This window comes from Gracilinanus agilis, chromosome 4 (genome assembly GCF_016433145.1).
Source record: "Gracilinanus agilis isolate LMUSP501 chromosome 4, AgileGrace, whole genome shotgun sequence".
NCBI classification, from domain to species: Eukaryota; Metazoa; Chordata; class Mammalia; order Didelphimorphia; family Didelphidae; genus Gracilinanus; species Gracilinanus agilis.
The window spans coordinates 134,341,755-134,359,103 of NC_058133.1; the positions used below are offsets into that span (position 1 = coordinate 134,341,755).

General features: G+C 37.1%; 1 protein-coding gene across 1 annotated transcript in view; it reads left to right on the top strand.

Moving 5' to 3' along the window:
* DNAH14 (dynein axonemal heavy chain 14) overlaps window positions 1-17,349 on the top strand; it is a 374,871-nt gene that overhangs the window by 339,635 nt on the left and 17,887 nt on the right. The window contains exons 66-69 of the mRNA XM_044674970.1: window positions 3,522-3,732; window positions 5,040-5,139; window positions 7,495-7,722; window positions 13,075-13,272. Of these exons, the coding sequence (XP_044530905.1) occupies window positions 3,522-3,732; window positions 5,040-5,139; window positions 7,495-7,722; window positions 13,075-13,272 (737 nt within the window). The remainder of the gene's footprint in view (window positions 1-3,521; window positions 3,733-5,039; window positions 5,140-7,494; window positions 7,723-13,074; window positions 13,273-17,349) is intronic.

Below are 17,349 nucleotides of genomic sequence, written 5' to 3' on the forward strand. Positions count from 1 at the left end.
GGTGATGGAATACTATTGTGCTAAAAGGAATAATAAACTGGAGGAGTTCCAGGCGAACTGGAGAGACCTCCAGGAACTGATGCAGAGCGAAAGGAGCAGAGCCAGAAGAACTCTATACACAGAGACTGATATACTGTGGTAAAATTGAATGTAATGGACCTCTGTACAAGCAGCAATACAATGACCCAAGACAATTCTGAGGGATTTATGGTAAAGATGCTACCCACATTCAGAGGAAGGACTGCAAGAGAGGAAACATAATAAAAACAACTGCTTCAACGCATGGGTCGGGGTGGACATGATTGAGGGTGTGGACTCGAAACTACCACACCAATGCAACTACCAACAATTTGGAAATTGGTCTTGATCAAGGACACATGACAAAACTAGTGGAAATGCGCATCGGCCATGGGTGGGGGGGTGCTGGAGAGGGGGTTGAAGGGGAAAGGTGGAGCATGAATCATGTAACCATGTTAAAAATGAATATTAATAAATGTTAAAAAAAAACACATACATTGAAAATGTCAATGGCTTCTGATTTCCTCTAGAATAAAATACGAACTCTTTTGCCTGACCTTTAAAGACTCTACAATAGTGTGACTCCAAAATGCACCTCCACCTTTTCTCCAGGCTTAATCTATTCTATCTAGCCTCTGTATTCTTGCAAACTCACTTACACCTGGAATACTTCCACTCACTTCCATGATGCCACTAAAATGAAAATGTTCTGGTTCTCCTCAAATTTTCCTACAACACTTTAAGCACTCTTTTTCCCACCCCACACACCAGACTCTAAGCTCTTTGAGTGCAAGTATTGTATTTTTTTTAATCTTTGGGTCCTCGGTGCCTCCCACTAGCATATAAGTATGGGAATAAGGCCTATGCCTTATTTCATTAATATAGGGAACTCTCAAATGAGAAAACTTCATCTACCAACATAAGTGAGCACCTGGGACATTTAACAAGTTGTTCAGGGCCATATACTGGCATATTTAAAGATTTTTAACAAATGTATGTTGTCAGATTACTAGCTTCTCCTATGTTTCTTTACTAGTTTCTCATCTCCAATTTCCTATTCCTTTCTGGGTTTTCCCACTCATCTAAAGAGCAACTTGTCAAAAACTTGCCCCAGGGGCAGCTGGGTAGCTCAGTGGATTGAGAGCCAGGCCTAGAGACCGGAGGTCTTAGGTTCAAATCTGGCCTCAGACACTTCCTAGCTGTGTGACCCTGGGCAAGTCTCTTGACCCCCATTGCCTAGCCCTTACCACGCTTCTGCCTTGGAGCCAATACACAGTATTGACTCCAAGATGGAAGGTAAGGGTTTTAAAAAAAATAAAAACTTGCCCAGTCCACCTTAACTTTTCTATTTCTATTCATGGAGACCACAATTAGTCATACTAGAAATCTCAAGGTCATCTTGGCTCTTCTTTGGAGTCCATTTCCAATATGGTGGCAAGTCCCTTCCATTCTTCCTTCATGATATCTCTTGCATCTATTCATTCCTTTCCTTTACCACTACTTCTACAATTGGTAAGCTTTTTTATTTTAATGTCAATTACTATGATTATTAGTCATCTTTGTAGACACACAAAAATTCTAATTGAGATAAAATATGAGACAAATGGAAGAAGACATAAATATAACTATTTTACCTTAAAATATGAATGGAGCAGCTGGGAGATAGAGCAGATAGAGTTACTGACCTAGAGTCAGGGAGATCTGAATTCAAATACAGCATCAGACACTTTCTAGCTGCATGCCCTTAGGTGAGTTATTTCATTCCTGTTTGCCTCAATTCTTCATCTGTAAACTAGGAACACACTGGAAAAAGAAATGTCAAACTGCCCTAATATCTTTTCCAACAAAACACCACACACTTTATCCACAAGGTCACATAGTCAGATACAACTGAACAACAACAAAATCCCAAATTGGATAAGAAAACAAAATCTACAAACTATTACTTACAAGAAATATACCTATAAAGCAAAGACATAACAAAAGAAAAATGAAGGGCTAAAATAAAATTTACAATGGATAACATAAAATTTTTAAAAATCAGGAGTTGCAATCATGCTCTCAGACCCCCCCCAAAAAAAAAAATCACTGGGGCAGCTGGGTAGCTCAGTGGATTGAGAGCCAGGCCTAGAGACAGGAGGTCCTAGGTTCAAATCTGGCTTCAGCCACTTCTCAGCTGTGTGACCCTGGGCAAGTCACTTGACCCCCATTGCCTAGCCCTTACCACTCTTCTACCTTGGAGCCAATACACAGTGTTGACTCCAAGACGGAACCCTCAAAGAAACCATAGACAGATGATTATCAATATTAAATATTCTAAATATTCCATCTAAAACTAAATTCATAATAAAAAAGGAAAAATTAACTGACATTAAAAATGTCACAGTAATACAAATAGCAGGAGACTTTAATGTCCCTCTCTCGGTTTTATACAATTGTTTTCACCCTTACGTGTCTTGCCTAGGATCACAGCTAGAAAGTATCTGAGGTCAGAGTTGAACCCAGGTTCTGACTCCAGGCCCAGAACTCTATCCACTATGCTACCTGGCTGTCTCTCTTTTATACAAATCTAACAGAAAAGATAAACATGAGAGAAAACAGAGAACTGGCCAAATTGCTAGATAAATTATGACAATATCATCTAAACAAGACTGGTAAAGAATGTATTTTGGTACAATTAGGTGATGCAGGGGATTGAGAGCCATACCTAGATATGGGAGGTCCTGGGTTCAAATATGACCTGATACTTCCTAGCTGTATGACCCTAACTAGGCAAGCCATTTAACCCCCACTGCCTAGCCCTTACCACTTTTCTGCCTTGAAACCAATACATAGTGTTGATTCTAAGATGGGAGGTAAAGGTTTTTTTAAGAATATATGTATTTCTCAGCATCATATGAAACTTTGACAAAAACTGACCGTGTTTTATGGCATCATGATATTGAAATTAAAAGTAAAATGACAGAAATAGTAATTAGATCCTTCACAATCCATTACACAATAAATAGCTCACCAGGCTAAAATGAAGATTTAACAATGAAATCCTAAATAATAAGTGAGTCAAAGAACAAATCTTAGAAATAAATGATAATCATGTGGACAAAAATGAATCATGAAACAACATACCAAAGTTTCTGGGATGCAGCTAATGCAATCTTTAGGAAGAAAAATAATTACAGTTGTAAAATATAAATATTAACAAAACAGAAAAGGGGAGTATTGATGAGCATAATATACATTTTTTAAATAGCCAACAAATAAATCTAAAATAATCACAAAAGAGGAAAATCATAAAAATTGGAGAACTTAAATTGGAGAATTTAAAAATTTGGAAATCAAATGGACTATTAATGATAAAGAAATCTAAAAGTATCTTTGTATCCCCAGTACTCAGCATAGTATTTTATAGCATAATGTAAGTACACAATGTAAGTCTTTCATTGAATTGAGTTTGATTTAATTTAATTAATTGAACTAAATTAATACTAAAAATTTTTATGCAGGAATGGACCCAACTACTCTCCTGATGAGATTTGCACAAGAGATTAGAGGAAGTACAGATCATGTAAACATGATTTCTTTGGGACGTGGCCAGGCTGCTAAAGCAGAAGATATCATATATAAGGCAAAACTAATGAAGGGCCAGTGGGTCTTCCTCCAGAACTGCCATCTTGCTGCATCTTTTATGCCAAGACTTTGTGCCATTGTAGATTTGTGAGTGCTTTTAAAATTCGTTTATCCAGTACAAAATATTAAATTAAATTCATTGTTTAAAAAAGTGAAAGATAAATCCAATACAATAAATGTAAATCTGTATTAGTGATCTAAGTATGTTTTCTAAGAAGAAAAAAAAGGTAAAAATAGTTTGCAATGGGATAACTGAGTTATCCTTAAATAATGAAAAGTGACTGCTCTAAGAGTGATATATCCACTATTTTTATCAAATGTATCACTGGGATACTACAGCTCATTTAGATTTTTTTACTTATTTAAAGTTTACTCAGATGAAAGTATCATCAGTAGTCATTTAAAACATCAGATCACAAAGCATTCAGGTCGACCACAAGATCATATAAGGTTTTATGACGAAAAAAGAGCATGAATTGTATTATTTGTCTGCCCTTCAATATCCCCAGGTGCTTCTGTAGCTACTAAAATTATTTCCTATATTTGTTCTTCAAACTTTAGCACCAAGTGCCCTTATTGGTATCTTTATGTCCTGTCCCAAAAACCTACTCTTCACCTCTCCAGTTCCACCCACTTTCTCAAACATAGAATTCAAGGAAAATTTCCAAAAATTCATTCTTTGTAACCTACACTAGCATAGCTGAAATTTAGGTGACTGGTCTTTAACTGAAAAACAATCAATGTCCGGGATTAATAGCATATTGTTTGACAGATTTAAATTTATAAAAAATGCAGAACTTCTTTATCCTAATTCAACTTCTTGGAAATTGAGGATCTCTTCCACCACAATCAAACCATATCACCCATGAGAACTATATTGTCCTTTCTTGGACACACACATCCCAACCCCAACACACATCCATATACAGACTTGGTTTAATGGTATCATTCTATCAATTCAGCAATAATATTGATCACCCAGCAAAGAATTTAAGTAGCTAGGTAAAATATCAGATATGTCTTCCAGACAGCACTCTACTGAGTACCAACTAGACCTTGCCATTTATCCTGATGTACATACTTGAATGATAATCCTTTTCTAAAAAGTAGCAGCCTCGTTATCCCCTACAAGAAAGGGCTGTAATGCCCAGGCTCTTCTTCCTATAGGTTCTGGATTACCAATCACAGGAAATTCACTAGGGAAAAATTAAGCAAAGAAAAAGAAACTCTAAGTTCTTAAAATTTGGGAAGACATAGAATATTAGCAAGTAACTTTAAGTCAAATAAGAAAGACTTTTAATATAAAAATGATCCCTAACACAACAATGCTGTGAAACCCTTTCTTTCGTTTTGTTTTTCATGTTAATAATATTTACAAACTAATTATTTTGCAGGTTTGATTATGGTTCAAAACTAGACAGCGATTTTAGACTGTGGTTAAGCTCAAAACCGGACACTTCCTTCCCTATAGCCATTCTGCAGAAGAGTTTGAAGGTAAGAATTATGGGTTGTTGCAGAAGACAGAGGGAAATTCAGACTGTGAGGAATTCTTGATGTGAAAACTCCCCTCATCACTCTTTCAATACAGACCAGAAAATAGCCTGTAACTTGTAAAGTCTTAAGAAGTTTCCAAAGACACAAGAAAGTGCCTTAGCCAGGGTTATGCAGCTAATTTGTGTCAGAGGCAAGATTTGAACTTAGCTTTCTATTGGGATTCCAAGGCCAATCCTCCTATGCTAAGATGCTTCTCAGATATTAAGAACAACCTTTTTAAATATCTATTTAAATATTGACAAGAGCCCAGTGAATGCTAAAGATTTTTAATTCATAACTCTGAGTCAAGATAATGGGAGGGTTTGGTTGTCAGTCATTTAGCAAGTAGGATATGGAGCTTTGATTCTACTAAGAGCCATGGGAAATAAGAAGAACATGAAAAAATTGGATCCTGGCCCCTTTACAGTTTAAATTCCTTATATTTCACATAACTATGGCATACTCTGAATTATTACTATGCAGTGATTTTTCAGATGTGACCAACTCTTCCTGATCTCATTTCAGGGTTGTTGTTTTTTTTGGCAAAGATACTGGAGAGGTTTATAATTTCTTCTTCCAGCTCATTTTATAAATGAGGAACCCAAGACAAATGGGGTTAAGGGACTTGCCCAGGGTCATGCAGCTAGTAAGTGTCTGAGAAGAAAGAAGAAGAGTTTTTCTGACTCCTGACCCCTATAGGACTTTATCTATTGCACTACCTAACTGTCCCACTCTGAATTATTAAGAACTGAATATTCAGTTTGGACAGGATTTCTGCCCTTGGTTTTGCCTCTTGCCTTAGCCATTATGCAATTAATTTAATTTGTGTAGTTAATTAACTCATTAACACACCTGAATGTGACTGGAGGAAAGAACATTTATTCAGTGCCTTTAGTATATAGAATGCTCTGCTGACTTGTGGAAAATTAAAATTTATATAAGAAAGGGTCCAAGGCAGGAACAAGTTGGTAAAGTGGTAAATGTTTATTTAATAGAAGGAAAATGTATATAGGCCACACTTTTAAATTTCATTTGCATTATTAGCATTTTCTCCATCACTTTCTTAAGTATAGAAGACAATCCACAAGGCAATAAATCTAGGGCAGATTAGTAGTATTTGCTGATTGGCCAATTGGGAATACTCTCCCTGAAAATTTAACAAAGATCCCAGGAGCCAGTTCAAGCTATCTTTAACATAGCCCTGGCCCTAACTTCATGTTGATGACAATCTAATAGTAGCAAACAAGGAGAAATTGCTTTTATTATTGTTTACAGAGCTTATAAAATTAAAGACAGAGTTGAAAGTATTGAATAAAAAAGTTATAATTTAGAATTTTCAATGGATTTCATTTATCTTTTTTATACCTAGTCCCCTTTTCATGATTTTCACTTTAGCTATGTCTAGAGAGTGATAAAAGATTTAGTTTGTGTAGCTAAAGAATCCAGTGGAAGAAACATCTGAAAATTATTTTTAATGAAAGAATCCACCAAACTACTGACTAAAATTGGCCAATGATACATCTGGCTATCATCTGAAGAAGTGAGAATTTAGTGTTTGCTTTAAACTTTGGCAAAAATGGAGAAAGCCATGGGGAAATAAAAAAGAGAGAAAGCATGAAGGAAATTGCACTGGGAGAGAACGGTTGTGGTCCTTGACAGACCCAGGAGTTAATTTTAATTCAGCTTTCCTGGAAATTGAGGACCTCTCCCGCTATACTCAAACCATACCACCCCAAGTGAATTAGGGTACCTAGCAACTGCCGTAAGCCCAACGATCTGTCATCTCTCTCAGACTCTTCTTCTGGCATCCCAAAGTCTTTCTTCAAGGGCCTTTTCCTCCAGAGACAGGGTTTGGATCCTGATGTATCATTTTTGAAACCAAAATAACTCTACCTCTACCCTCTTAGCAACTCTACCCCTTTTTCAGGCAACAAGAGTTGAGCCAATCCTCAGGATCTGTATATGTGTGTATGATGTGTGTCTGTGTGTGTATACATACACATAAATGTTTCATATACATACATATATTTGTGTATACATGAACATATAAACCAAGATTTTGATCTGTCACTAAGTCCTGTAAATTTCATTCAAAACATCTATATTTCGTTATAGTATGCTTGAAAATGTGCTAGATGATGATACAGATATAAAAAATAATATAGTCCCTGCCCTCTAAGGGTTGGAAGGAAACTGGCTACCCACTTCTTAGTAAGTTATATCTTTGTTATACCAAAAATAAATAAATAAACTTTAGATCTAAGAGCATGAAAAATGCTACTTTCATATACTGCTTTTATTTATCATTCTTCAAAGATAACAGTAGAATCTCCCCAAAGCGTGAAGGCAAATCTCCTTCAGTCGTTTGGGTACCATGGCAGTGGAGAGGTAACAGAAGTGATATTTGAGAATGATCAGTGTGGACCATCATGGAAAAAACTTTTATTCAGCCTCTCTTTCTTCAATGCTGTAGTCAATGAAAGAAAAAAATATGGAACATTAGGCTGGAATATTCCTTATGAATTTAGTACATCAGACTTGGAGGTGAGTATAGTTTGGTAAGTTTTGTAAAGATAAGATCCTAATCTTTCTTTGATGCCAAAATCAATCTATCCAGGCACTATAAAATTATTGCTGTTATTGAATTGTTTCAATCATATCCTACTATTCATGACCTCGTTTGGGGTTTTCCTGGAAAAGATACTGGAGTAGTTTGCCATTTTCTTCTCCAGCTCATTTTACAGATGAGGACACTGAGGCAAACAGGGTAAAATGATTTGCCCAGAGTTACATGGTAAGTGTCTAAGGGCAGATTTGAACTCAGATCTTCCTGACTCCAGACCCAGCACTCTAATACATTTTATTCACCTAACCACACATACAATTGAGAACACAAAACCAAAAAAATGTTTTATTTCCCTAAGATTTTCACTGAATATGACATAGACCAGTAAATACTGAGTCTTCCAAAAATTATATTGTGGTTTTAAGTTTTAGTCAATGAATCAATAGATATTTATTAAGTGCCTACTATGTGGTAAACACTGTGCTAAACATCGGAGATACAAAAAGAGTCAAAAGATCTACCCTTAAGGAGCTAACAGGGAAACAACAAGCAAACAAATATGTCCAAACAAGCTATACTCAGTATAAATAGAGAATTACTTAAAAAGAGAAGGTATTAGAATTAAGAGGGAATGGGAAGATTTCTTCTAAAATGTAGGACTTTAATTGTGAGTTAAAGGAAACCAGAAAGCAGAGTTGAGGAGGGAGAGCATTCCAGGCATGGGGGATAGATAGTCAAAGAGAATACCCAAAATAAAGAAGTGGAGCATCTTATTCTTAGAACAGCCAGGAGGCTTGTGTTATTGGACTTGAATACATTTCTTGAAATGAGATATTAAAATACCTAAAGGGGCAGGAGAGAATTAGATTATGAAGGGCTTTGAATTCCAAATAGAGGATTTTATATTTTATATTAGAGGTGGTAGGGAGCCACTGTAGTTTATTGAGGGGAAGAAGGCAGTATTGTCAAACCTTCACAGTCAGGAAAATCACTTCAGTGATTAAATGGAGAATGGATTGAAGTATGGAGAGACTTGAGGCATGTAAAGCTACCAGAAAGCTATTTCAGTAATATAGAGGTGAGGAGATGAGGGACTGTACCAGGGTAGTGGCAATTTCAGAAGAGAGAAGGAAGCCTATTTGAGAGATGTTGCAAAGATGAAATCAGTAGACCTTGACAAGATTGGATGGGGGGGGGGGGGGGACAGAGAAATAGTAAGGGATCAAGAATGACACCAAGATGGTGAACTTGAGGGACTAGAAGTATGGCATTGTCCTCAAAAGTAAGAAGGAAGTTAGGAAGGGGGAGACTTTAGGGCAAAAGGTAATGATTTCAGTTTTGAATATTTTGACTACTCGACATTTCATTCAAAATGTCTGAAAATCAGTTGGAGAGATGAGATTGGAGGTCAGCAGAGTTTGGGGCAAAATAGGTAAACTTGAGAATCTTCAGCACTGAGATGATAATTAAATCTATGGAAACTGTGGGGATTACCAAATAAAGTGAAATAGAGAGGGAGAAAAGAAGAGGGCCCAGGACAGAATCCTGAAGGATATCTATGGTTAGAGAGTGTGGTCTGGAAGAGGCTCCAACAAATGAGATTGAGAATCATCAGTCCAGTAAGAAGAGAGCCAGGAGAGAGTGGTGCTCTGAAAAACTTAAAGAGAAGAGACTATCAAAGGGAAGAGAGTGATCAACTGTGTCAGAGGCTCCAGAGAGGTCACAGACCTCTTTGAGATTGAGAAAAGTTATTGGATTTAGCAATTAAGAAATCACTGGTAACTTTGGAGAAAGCAGTTTCAATGGAATGATGAGATTAGGAGCCAGATTGTAAGGAGTAAAGTAGAGAGTGAGAGAAGAGAAAGCAGAGGAACCTACTATAGACAACCTTACTGAGTTTGGCCATAAGAGCAGAAGAGATATGGCATGATAGCAGTGAGAGAAGGATTAAGTAAGGGTTCTTTTTTCTGAGGATGAGGAAAACACAGGCATGTTTGTAGGCAGTAGGGAAGGAGCCATAGATACTGAGATACTGACGATAAGTTAGACTGGGGATGACAAGAGAAGGCAATCAGCTGGAGAAGGCAGAATGGAAGGAGATCTCTTGTGCAAGTAGAAGGGTTTGCTTTGGTGAGGAGAATGGCTACCTCTTCATGTGTAACAAGTGAAGGAGGAGATAGTAGAAGAAGTTATATGAGTGATGTGAGATGAGGGAGGAGGAGGAGAGTGCATAGCAAATGGACTCAATTTTTTCAGTGAAATTTTAGGCAAGGTTCTCAGCTGAGAGAGTTGAGGGAGGGAGGTTTGAAGAGATATGAAAAAGTCTGAAAAGAGCCACTATGTAAAGTGGGATAGTGAGTTCATAAGAAGGACTGCCAAGCAGCAATGAGGGTCCATTAATGTGTAGCAAATCAGTAAGAAGTTGCATGATTTCCTTCACTTTTGTTCAGCATGCATATAGGTGCAAAGATAGTAGATAGAAATGATCCAAGACTGTGACTTGGCAGGGCATAATCCAAAATGTGATAAAGGAGTCAGGGACTCAAGAGACAGGGACAATGTAGAGCTGAACTGGTTGACAAAGAGGTCAAGATGAGGAAAAGAGGAGAGTGTGGCTAATGCAAGGGACAAAACTGGGGAATGAAGAGATTGAAGGTCACAGAAATTAAAGTATAGTGTTTAGTAAAGAAAGGAAGAGGAAAAGTTAAAAAATAGTGTTTAGTAAAGAAAGGCAGAGGAAAAAGAAGAAAGCTGATAGATTATGGCCATATACAGGGGAGAAATAGGTCACAAGAAATGAATAAGATAAGGAGCTAAGTGTTTAAGGTTTTTGAGAGAGAATCAATATGTATATGAAAGTCCTCTGGGAAAAGACAGAAGTAGGGTAGGAGAAGAAAAGTGTGAACCAGATACTGAACTCCCTGAGAATGGAAAGAGAGTGTTATAGAGGCTACCGGGATTTTGATTGGGTGATATTTATAAATGATATATCTTATTTATTTATAAATGTACTGCTGTACTAATAATTTTATACATTATAAATCTTATTCAGAAAATGAAAAGAAAGAGAAAGCTGAAATAATATTTCATTTATTAATAGCACCAAAAAAGCCTTTTACTATTGGAAATAACATTTTTAGTGAGAACAGGAAGAGGGTTTTTCAGGTATAATTTTCATGTGGAGTCTTTTGGCTTAGAATCATCCTCAAGGTGCCTTCTATTGCTAACCTTCTGTAGTTCCCAATAATAAAAAGTTTCAAGTGTTTAAGTGGTACTGAATTGCCTTGGACTAATAGAATAATTGGTAAATGATTCACACAGAGAACCTTCCATTTCTTTTAAGGGTTTTCATTTTCAAGTTTTCAGTAACTTAGCCAATAAATTTAAAATAAGCTTCCAATAATTTAGCCAACTTATTTATCCACTTTAAAAGAAGCATGGATTGGTGGAAAGAGAATTGACTTAAAGTTAGAAAATCTAGGTTTGGGTTCATAACAACTTTGAGAAGTGTGTGCTATTATTATCCCCATTTTATTGTCGGGAAATTGAGTCAATCGTTGTTTAAGTTATTTGTCATGGGGTTGCTTAGCTAGTAAATGTTTGAGTTCAAACTTAACTCAGGTCTTCCTGACTCCACCAATGCTCTATCCCCTATATCTAATACTTTGAGAAAACAATTGTTTAAAAGTTCAACCTGAGGAGAAAAAATAATACCTTCTAGACATAATTTAAATGTTTGAGGGTTATTTAAAGTGCTAATCCCCTCTGTTAATACAAGTTCTATGGATTGGCTAAAGTTATGATACTCTAGTTTTTGGTTAGAATGTTTTGGTTTGAGGTTGGGATTTGTTTGGGGGGGGGGTGGAAGGAAGATATATCCAGACCTATGTTTTAACTAGTGTGAAGAACTTCCAAAGGTGCACATCAACAATTCACTTATAAAATTATAGTCTTAGAAAGTTGTCCAAGGTACTGAAAGACTTACCCATGACCATATAGCTAGTTTATGTCAGAAGAAGAACCTGAACCCAAATCCTCCAAAACTGTCATGCACTCTCTTTTTCCCTCTCTCTCCTCCCCCTCCTTCCACCTCCTTCCCTCTTTCTCCCTCTTTCCCCTTCTCCATCTCCATCTCTTCCTCTCTCCCTCCCTCTTCCCTCCTCTCCTGTACCACAAGAATTATTTCATTAAATTCATCTTTTTCTTTAAACCACATAACTGTTCTTAATGGTGAGATGCTTAAGTTTCATTTGCTTTAAAAAAAATCTCATCCAGACATCTTATTTGTGATTTCATAAAGTAGCCTATAGATGTAAGCCACTAGTTCCCATTTACTTATTGAAATATTCCTTCTTTGCCAAGAGATTCTTTCTTAATGCCTCAAATGCAATGGCAATCAGATTTTAAGTATTTGTCCTCAATCATGAGACAGTCACATTCCCAGGGTAATAGCGTGGTGCCAAAGGCATAATATCGTAGATTTAGAGTTTGAAGAGAGCTTAGTGGTAAGGTGATCTCTTACAACACCCTCACTCATCAGATGAACATTCTGGGACCCAGACTAATGAAATTAAGTACCTGAGGTTGAACTAGTAGTTTCAGTGGCAGATCTAAAACCACGTTTTTTAACTCCCAAATCAGTGCTCTTTCCACTTCCCCATGTTGAAATAATTACCTAAATCTATACCAAACAGAACATTAAATGCATTAAGGATCCAGGGAATACTGCCCCAGAGATGAAAATACTCTGTTGTTCAGTCATGGCCATCTCTTCATGACTCCTTTTGGGGTTTTCTTGGTAAAGATACTGGAGTAGTTTGCCATTTCCTTCTCCAACTTATTTTGTAGATGAGGAAACTGAGACAAATAGAGTTAAGGGATTTGCCCGGGGTCACACAGTTAGTAAATATCTAAGACCAGATTTGAATTCAGAAAGATGAGTCTTCCAGACTCCAAGCCCAGCATTCTATCCACTGTGCCATTTAGCTGCCCTTGCTATCTTCTTCTTGTTTACCCTTTAGAACTCTTCAAGAACTTTGGGTTCTCTCTCAAAAGGACATACAAATAAAGAAGTACATTTAGGAACAGTAGGATCAGTACATAGAATGCTGGGCCTGGAATCAGGAAGACCTGGGTTCAAATCTAGCCTCATATACTTCCTCACTGTGGACCTTGGGCAAGTGCCTTAACCCCAATTATCTAGCTATTACTGCTCTTCTGTTTTGGGATCGATACTTAGTATAGATTCTAAGACAGAAGGTAAAGATATTTAAAGAAATAAATACATTTTAAAAGAAAGTGATGGATTAATTTAACCCTTTCTTCAAAAGGTCACGATCAAAATGTTAGGAATTCTCATGAAAGAAAAGGTATTAATTCCTTGGGAAGCAATATATTACTTGACAGGAGAAATAATTTATGGAGGCCGAGTGACAGATCCTTGGGACAGGCTCTGCTTGATGGCTCTTCTACAAAATTTTTGTAATCCTAATGTGTTGAAGAAGGACTTCAGTTATACTTCTGATGGGGTAAGAAATTTATTTTTTTTCTAAAAGTCCCAATTTTTTTTAATCTCATTAGTGACGCACACAAAAAAGATGAGGACCAAATAAAAATGGCAGATGAATCTTACACATGTTAAATGGTTAAAAAATATATAAATACTTCAGGAAATAATAGTGGAGTCCATCCACTTGACATACCAGCTGGCAAAGTTTATGGCTATGGGCTAAAGGGAAGCTTGTGGCAGGGAGAAAACGGAAGGTTCCTCCCTGTTAATTCCACAATGCCATGGCAGAAGGTGGAGTTTGGGGGATAGAGTATGTGGGTGTGGGCTATCCCCATTTTTTCCATAAGTCCCATGGTTTTATTGCTGAATTTTGCATAAAACAATGATTTTTAGGAATACATATGGCATATTATAGCAAAAGTAACTATACAATGAATCAAGCAATCTTCACTCCTAAGGAGTTTGCATTCTCCTTATTTACTACCTACTTCATACAATGCCTGCTCCTTACCCTCAAGTATTTAAAATCTAAAATAATGTTGTCTCTGGGCTATAGTAAGTGAGCCTCCTTACCTACCCCACAATATTTCCTTGAAAAGATCTATTAATATAAATATTTGGTTAAAAACTTTTTTTGGAGAACCATAGAAACAATGAAACTGTTTTCTAGTTCAAAAGAGAGGGTAACCCAAGGTGGTGACAGTCTCTTATCTCTCCTCCACATGTACTCAGATGTAATCTCTTTTTTTCTGTGTAAATAAAATCATTCCACATTTTGAAACCTTTTTGAAGGAGAGCTGTCATTGTGGAAGTACCAGAAGCTGGAGTTCTCAAAATGCCTCTGCAGAACTTAGATCAGTGGTTCCCAAACTTTTTTGGCCTACCGCCCCCTTTACAGAAAAAATATTACTTAGCCCCCTGGAAATAATTTTTTTACATTTTAATAGCAATTAATAGGAAAGATAAATGCACCTGTGGCCATCACCGCCCCCCTGGATCACTGCAGCACCCACCAGGGATGGTAGCGCCCACTTTGGGAATCACTGACTTAGATGGAGGGAAAATTACATCTTCAATATAACTGATATCCTTTTTAATTTTATGAATTTTCAAGCATTGTTTTGAGAAGGAGTCTATAGACTTTCCTACATGGCCAAAGGAGACTATAACATCAAAAAAGTAAAGAAGCCCTAGTGGCATGGCAGCAAATCATCTTAGAGATCTTCAAGACTAATATCATGACTTTACTGGTTGAAAACCCCCAGTTCTGATTTAGACAAGATTCACATGAATTACAGAGGGTTGACAACTACATGGAGAAACAGTTATTTTCTTAATGATGATTTCCCTTGATCCTTCCAAGAGTCAACAAGATATTAGAAGTCTTTGGATTCTAACCTGGATTACCACTTTCATTTGCTTTTTTTCAGATTCTCCTTTCAAGGTTTTATGCATTTGCTATTTCACTTCCCAGCATAATTCTTCCATTCATTCATTCACTCATTCATACAATAAAATTTATTGAGCCCCTATAGTCAGAGCACCTTGCAAAAATGAGGAAGAACGATTGCGTGCTAATGTGTTTGTGTGGTTATACGCTGCTTCTAAGCAATTCTGACAAATGAAGTCAAAGTACCTAGGTCTGAATCCTGATTCTGTTGCTTACTACTTCTGTGGCCCTAGCCAAGTCACTTAACCACTCCTGGTCTCAGTTCCCAGGGCCTCTTTATTTTTTAAACTCTTGTTCTATCTTAAATTCATAGAAGTACCAGTTCCAAGACAAAAGGATGGTAAGGGCTAGGCAACTGGGGTTAAATGACATGCTCATAGTCACAGCTAGGACGAATATGAGGCTAGATTTGAACTCAGGTCCTCCTGATTCCAGACCTGGCTCTCTATCCATCGAGCCACCTAGCTGCCCCTTCCTGAGGCCATTTCACAGGCCATTCCTATAAAATGAAGAGATTGGACTAGATGGTCTCTAAAGTCCCTACCAACTCTAGAGCTATGATCCTTTGTATTTTACTCCCAGATGCATTAATTTGGGGAAAAGGGAAAGGGCGAACCCTTGAAGCAGGCAGAATGCCAACCAGCTGGTTCTTCTGCTGAAAAATGCCTCCAGTTTCCCTCGCCAGTTCTGTCAAGGTGAAAATCATTTAGGGGAGTTAAAAACTTCTTTTTAAGGATGGAGATGCCTGTCCCCACAGGATGTTTGCTTTCAATTCTAAAGAAAGTCTAGGGTGATATTACCTAACTGAAAATTGTGAAATTGCTCTTACAATTTAAAAAATGTTAATATGTATGTTGTGTAGCTTAAGGTTAGGAAATTTTACATTGGGAAATAAGGGCGATTTCCAGGGCTTGTGTTATACTGGTTTCAATATTTCCTCCCTGGTAGCTCAGTTTCGAGAAGTCCCTGTTATTCAGGAATTAACTAGAAGCAAAGTCCTGTTGAACATGAAGCTTTTCTGGATAGACTACCTGCGTAATATAAGCTAGTGGAAGGCAGTAAAAGTATTTGGGATTAGAAACTAACATTGGGAAAGGCAGCTCGGTTCAGTGTTTGTAAGACAACTACTAACTAATTCAGTGCCAGGCTCTAGAAGAGAAACTAAAAATGTGCAAATAATATTGAGAAGGTGACGTTTATTTGTCACTTTTAAGGCTAACAGAGCACTGTTCATACGTTATTTCATTCATTTGATCCTCTTATCAAAGGGATACAGGGGAAGGCTCTGCCAGGATTATTTATTCTCATTTAACAGATAAATTCGGCAAATGTAAATGACATGCCTATGATCTCAAAGCTCACCCGGTAACATTTCAACCTAAGCCTTTTTTTGACTCCAAACCACCATGGTCCCTCCTCTTAAACATTACATAGACAATAGATACTTAATAAATTGTTTAATCCAGACCCGTGAGTTCATCAGTAAACTTTGTAATAAATTTTGGTTGAATTGAATTAAGGAGCTCAACATCTCATTAGAAAAACAAAATATACAAACATGAAACAAAAAATATTAATAATCGTAGCTGTCGTGTATTTATAGTTCCTATTGGTACCAGGCACCAAGCTAAGAACTAGTTACAAATATTATATCATTTCATCCTCACAGCAACCCTGTGAGGTAGGTGCTATTATCATCCCTATTGTACAGTAGAGGAAAATGAGCCAAACAGACGTGCCCAAAAACACACAGAGAGAAAGTGTCCCAGACTGGATTTGAACTCAGGTCTTCCTGCCTTCAAACCCAGCACCATATCCACTGCACTCCACTATGTGCCCATTTAAATAATGATGCAAAGCAGTATAAATTAACAAATTTGAAATTAATTCAAGAAATCTTTTTGAGTATTTTCAAAGATAGGGCCTCTGAGTTTCTGCTCTGCCATTTGCTAGATATATGGTTTGGGGCAACTAGATCTCTTACCTGCTTTGTGGCTGAGTTTCCTTGGGTATAAAATGAGGAAACTAGACTAGATGGAATCAAAGATATCTTCTAGACCAAAATCCATGAAAAGGGAGGCAAAACTACGTGAACAAATACATGACAAGAAAAACTTGTAATGGTTCTTTAAAACGCAAAATGACTTTGGGATCAGCCAAATGGTTGGGCTCAAAGAGTGGTCGTTAATAATGCAGTGGCAACTGCAGGGGCTCTACTTTCTTATAAATGCTACTGGAGAATTATACTCCATATCATACTCCATGTAATAAATATTACTGGAGTATTCCAGGGATCTTCACTTGGCCTTGCACTATTGAATATTTTTAGCAATGGTGTAGTAAAAGAGTGGCAGCACTGCATAGTGAACAGAGAACAGGCTTTGAACCCAGGAAGACCTGGGTTCAAGTGCTGCCTTAGCATGTACTGACTGGGTGACTCTAGGCAAATAACTCAGGATCCTAGGTAACACTAAGACTATAAATTACAGGAAAAGTACTGATCTGCATTGGCTGAGAGAGTATCCTCATCTGGAAGTTTCCCAGGGCAATGAAATCACTATCCCTATTTAATCAATGGCTTAAATAAAGGCATAGATGATATGCTCATCATAGGTATAGATGGCACAATGCAGAAATTGATAGATA